The 5,492-nt window shown below is 44.9% G+C and overlaps 1 protein-coding gene across 6 annotated transcripts; it reads right to left on the bottom strand.

The window, feature by feature from the left end:
- Window positions 1–1,277: 1,277 nt before the first annotated feature.
- On the bottom strand, window positions 1,278–4,506 carry LOC147441795 (uncharacterized). Of its 6 annotated transcripts, XR_015190151.1 has the most exons (8): window positions 4,109–4,506; window positions 3,885–3,977; window positions 2,825–3,349; window positions 2,596–2,670; window positions 2,041–2,518; window positions 1,881–1,958; window positions 1,447–1,790; window positions 1,278–1,367 (listed from the first exon to the last, which is right to left on the bottom strand). XR_015190151.1 is itself a non-coding variant. In XM_086528183.1 (7 exons), the coding sequence occupies exons 1-7, from the start codon at window positions 4,111–4,113 to the stop codon at window positions 1,740–1,742; spliced, it is 1,305 nt and encodes a 434-aa protein (XP_086384309.1). In that variant the 5' UTR covers window positions 4,114–4,506; the 3' UTR covers window positions 1,412–1,739. The 6 variants fall into 6 exon arrangements, 5 of the variants coding, with proteins under 5 accessions (XP_086384309.1, XP_086384310.1, XP_086384312.1 ...); XM_086528183.1 differs by lacking the exon at window positions 1,278–1,367 and having other exon boundaries at window positions 1,412–1,790; XM_086528184.1 differs by lacking the exon at window positions 1,278–1,367 and having other exon boundaries at window positions 1,412–1,790; window positions 2,041–2,515.
- Between the last annotated feature and the right edge of the window lie 986 nt (window positions 4,507–5,492).

Here is a 5,492-nt window from a genome sequence, read left to right as displayed (position 1 = left end):
TTACATGCTTGTATGCTTGTGCCCAACAAAAAGCAAAAACCACACATAAGGATGGTGGTGAGGTGACACCCACCTCAACTCGACTTATAAAACGTAAGGAACGTGCCCTACCCCAATATACTTGTTTACTCATCGAGTGTTGTCGAAGGGTTTAATACGCAACTACTCCAAACTTGGGAGGGTCATAAATTACTTCTCGTTTACTATCTCGTGTTTCCTAGTAGTGCCCAATTTTAACAGTGTTACATTTATGTTGATGCATCCCCGATCAGCAAGTGACTAGCCGCATGCATCCCCGATCAGCAAGTGACCAGACGCATGCAAGTAACTAGACACATTCCACATCAACCGTGAGTAAAATCATGTACTTGTTTTGCTCCACCATAATTGGTACAGTGCAGCCGTATTCCATTCAATACGCCAAATCCACTCGATATCTCACCAAGGCATTACCTGTTGTGAACAAACATCACAACGCCATATGCGGAACATTACTCCATATGCATCTGTTGTCATTCTCGCAAACATTCATCTCGTGGATAGTATAAGTGGCCATAGTTCCATATGGACACCCAATGCAATCAGCCATATGATTCTTTCTCTTGGTTAATTCATCGCATCATATCCTACCATAGGTGTTTTGTGTTAAAGGTCTGCATTTAAAACGCTGCTCTCCAAATCACAAACAGCAGATCGTCCCAAGCCTACAAAAAGGGCCATTGCAGTTTCTCAACTGAAGGTGGAGACGTGAGAAGACTACAACCTCACATGGAGAAGAGCAAAGTTAGAAAACAATGTGAGCCTAGGAGACTCCCAAGACACAGGCACATTGAAGAAAAGCAAGACTGTCAGTTCTGCGACATTACTAGCAGAATCAACCATTCTGCAACCCAGAAGGTTGCACTTCTGAGTTGCAGCCATCAAATCAAGTGTGCACCCTCTTGGGGGGCTATGTCAGATGCCTCCCATAATTACCAGAATAGGATGAGGCACCAATCAAGCCCGCACAATCATGAAACACAAGACTATAAGCCCAGTTACTTAAGAGGAATAAGCTTCCTCTGGTCACAAATTAAGTTTACCAAAGCAAGAGACAAAAGGGAATTATTCTCATCCCCTTTTGCAGTGCCCTCGCTGATGCAAGGCACTAGAAATATACTAAACAATTAATTAGCAACCGCAAGATGGTTGAAATAAAAGCTACCGTTTTGCATCCTAGAACTCTAAACTCTTTTAAGATTACCAGACCATAAATGGCTAGGAAAGAAAATCAAAAGTCAGCCACAAAAATCCTTAAAACGTTGACATGCCAACCAATGAGGGCGGCCCTTCACCGGTAAAATGCCAGGTGACCTTAAACAGCTTGCCTGTTCTTCACACCATGAAAAAGTATTAGCTATCCAGGAGGAACTTCAAGATAAAACAAAGCATTTCATTCAACTGTACCTTTATAACATGAATATCAAGGATTGCCGGAACATGGCACGAACCGGTCAATTCACTGAAATCCAAGGGCTGGGCAAGAATTAGCATCGGTCTTCAATTGGAGAAAGAACCGTTAAGGTCACTGCAAATGAAATGGCTGCGTAAAATTCATATTGGTTTTTATACAGGTAAAGAGCCCTAATGCAGTTAAGTACTTCACAATGGAAGTAAACAATGGCACCAAGCGATTCTATAGAAGCTTTATGAACAGATAAGATGTTATAAATCATCCATCCCCGGGGATAATGTTTCAATTACTCTGTCTCTGATTCTAAGCTTTCCATAGCCTTCAGACCCCTGGGTTTCTGCAACAAATAAAATCTTCAGACTATGGTGATGTCAAACTCACCCACATTGCCAAGTAGTATTCGCAGAATAATAGACAAATAGGTTACCTTTCTACCACTTTTCTTCTCCCTCACATCATAGCGACCTCGTGACAAATCAATAAGCCAGTTCCCAGGAGTACAATACTGCAATTGGAACAATCAGTGATTAGTTCACAAACACTTTATTGCTAATAAGATTTGCAGGCCAGAGTCAGAAGTAACCCACATGCAGAGCTCTCTCTACCGCTTTTGGGCGCTTCTTAGGCCGCTGAGGGAGCTTTGAGCCCTTCAAAACAAGAAAATCATCCTCCTTTTCTTTTCTTGTAAGAGCAATGACTATTCGTGGCCACTCTAGGATTTGAGAATCAGCTCGGGACTTCAACCCACAAGAGAGAGACAACTGTTCGCAAAGCGAATTGCAAGGTGCATTAGTGATGGGGCTGATGAGACTCTGCCCATTGCAAGCCCCATCAATATTTTTCGTAACCTTGTTGATGTGGCCATTGCTTTGAAGGTGACCTCGATGGGTTGTGGTTGCAAGCTCAGTGCCATCACCTTTCTGCAACAACCTGTAATTTCCATGATCTGCTATTTCTCCTTTGTGCTGGGAAGCAGTAGCACTCGAAGCCCTCTCCTTCTGTGAGTTTCTATCTTTGGCTTCCCCTCCGCGCTGTCTCAAAGAATGTGAGTTGTTGTTGTTGCTGCTGCTAGGAACGACACCATTAGCTGTCTTGCTAGTCAAAGCATTCCTGGAAGAGAGGACAAATTTGGATCAACCAACCTGTTCATCCAAGTCACGCTCTCGCTCTCTCCAAGTAAACACGCGCAAGCGCAAGCAGGCCACCGCTTACTTTTTCTGTCAAATGAAATGAGAGTTTGCCCTACCTTTACGCCTTTACAAATCCAGTCTCTCTCTCTCTCTCTCTCTCTCTCTCTCTCTCTCTCTCTCTCTCTCTACAGTGCAACCCTAGGCCTCCTCTCAACGAGAGCCATCCGAGATCAAATCTTACCGAGGAGGGATGCTATTCGGGGAACTCTTGTTGCAGGTGAGCTTGGAAGAAGGCCCGCGCACCTTAGGGGCGGGAAGAGGAGCGGTGACCTTCTCAGAGCGGCCATTGGACTTGCTTGCTACCCCGACGATCGAGAAAGCGTGCTTTGAAGGCTCAAATCTACTGCCACGAGAGCGCTTGCCATGGCCCCAATGAGGGAGAGCACTTTCTTCGTCTGCTCGTCGCTTCTTGCTGCTCAAAGACCCACCTTCAGCGAACGCAACCTCACTCGCTGCGGAGTTATCGAGTACAAGACTATGGGCAAGGTGCCTCGCCTGCATGACACTCCCTCCTTTTAGACGCCCTCCGCTTAAAAGCATGCTGTTGATTTGGTTGTTAGTTAGGACTGCTCTTCCCCCTTCATTGCTGGCCCCGTAGCTACTTCCACTGCTAACCCGCCATCTCTCTTCTGCACATTCTTCCCTATCGGTGATCTTCATCCTTGCCTTCTTTTCTGTCAAAAGGGAGGCCCCATTCCCTTGCTCCCTGCACATACATTTGGCCTTTAGCAACAATGGAGTGGCACACAACACACACTTGCATCGTGGGGTAAGATTAGAAGCAAATGAACCAAACATTGTCAAAATGCAACATACAAACAGGAAACGACACAGAAAGTATTTCCTACTCTTTCCTCAAGCTCTTGATGATCCAACAAAAAAAAAAGGGTGAGAAAGCCACAGAATTAAAACCGCACCCTGCCCATAAGCCAACTTGCCCTGCGTGGCGCCATCTCTGGTCGAATCACATGCACACAAGCATAACAAATCTGCTGGTCACTCTCAAAGCCACACAAACACAAATTCCAAGATCCTCAAATGTGTTGAGGAAACCTGCATCGCAGAAAGCTTTACACAAGCGAAATTTAAGGCGCAGAATGACAGAGGGCAACTGCAAGAAAGAAGAGCATACACAGTGTCTGCGCCCCCCCCCCCCCCCCCCCCCCCAAAACACACACACATGCACGCACGCTAGAGAATACCGAATTCATAAAGTTGCACACAAGCAATCTTCACATCACCTAGTCACATAAGCAATCTTCAATCCCCTAGTCGCATTCGTCAACTCAGAAAATCGAACATTGCTGATTGCAGCAAGGTCCGTCAACTTAAAACTGTCACCAGGTAACAACAGGAAAGACGCGATCTCTCAGATATGTGCATCCAAACTAAGGGAAGAAGTGCGACGCTAAAAATCATAACCATTTCAGGCACAGAACAGAATGTAACACAAAATCAAACCTACCTCATGCTATGAGCCTGATAGACGACAATAGTTTGCGGATTGAGAAGGAGAATATCAAGTGGTAATTTGTCAGTGTCATAAACGAAGATGGCATATGGGCGTGGCGGTGGAGAGTTCCGAAGAGCTAAGAAAATTTGGCTACGGAGGAAGCGGAGAAGCTATCTTGCGGCGGGTGAGACGGGAGCGACTAACAAGCTAAAAGAAGGCGTATCTGAGCGTATGTAACACAGAGAGAAACACAGACGCGCACAGAGAGAGGAGAGGGGCGGGGGAGCGGAAGGGCGTGAAGCAGAGAGGAGGAGGAGGAGCTTGCGCGCAAGAGTGGGCAAATTGCTCTTAAGCGTTTCTAACGAAGAGACGAGAGGAGAGGGTGATGATGAAGGTGAGAAGAAGCAGGTGTTAAGGGAGGTTGATTAATCGAAGTTTTTGTATTTTAATGATAGAATTATAATTCTGTGACAAATTCTGAAATTTTGGAAGGTGGAAGGAGATGTTTGCTTTACACCGAACCTTTCCAGAAAACCAGGGGAACTTGTGCTATGGGAGAAGACCTCCCACTACTACGCTTCTTGCTAGAGATTGCAAGATGTCGAATGCCATTGTGACTATAGACTACTTTGCATCTCGCTAGCTCGAGAGCATAGGCAGCAACTGTAGTTGTAGAGGAGTTGGAGAAACATTGAAAACTTAGTGGGGCTACCCCTCGAGCACATATGAAAAACATCCCATATGTTCTTGTGTGAGTAGTTAACAATGTGTACAACAAGCAATAAACCGTTCTGTAAGCTACCACGAAGACATACATGACATCTGTTATTGATCTGCAAGATTGTCACCTTTGATAGCTATGACAACTTGCATTGGTTGCAAGGTTTGCACATTTTGAAACCCTTTAGAAAATGTTGAGAAACCCACATTGGCTACAAAATTATTATTTTTGTGCTTGAAGGCCATTGCAAAAGAGGTTACGAGGTAGTCCATGAGTTATAAGATTTTACTTCACATGGTGGAATCTTCTAACTTTGTGAGGCAAAAGAAGTGTGATAACATTTCATTGGTCCATAAGATTTACAACTTCTCTATGCCTGCTCAATACTCTTTATGCACCATGTTCACGATCCTCTGCACCTCCTTCCTAGCTTTTTCCTGAACCGCACACTTCAATTATACATTGCCTTTGCAATGCCAAAGATGTAATCATTACGTACAGGCGTAATAGTTGTCTTGGCTTAGGTTGGAGTGTATAGTCCTCTTCATTGTGCTCTCTCTCTCCCTCTCTCTCTCTCTCTCTCTCTCTCTCTCTCACACACACACACACATGGTAGGTGAACATTGTGTCCCAACCTCCATTCAAAGTACCCTCGATCTACTAAATTTGTGTCCC

The sequence above is a fragment of the Adiantum capillus-veneris genome, chromosome 14 (genome assembly GCF_014529385.1).
Source record: "Adiantum capillus-veneris isolate H3 chromosome 14, ASM1452938v2, whole genome shotgun sequence".
Taxonomy (NCBI): Eukaryota; Viridiplantae; Streptophyta; class Polypodiopsida; order Polypodiales; family Pteridaceae; genus Adiantum; species Adiantum capillus-veneris.
Note: the sequence above shows the minus strand (reverse complement) of the source record. Positions and strands in the feature narration are given on the sequence as shown.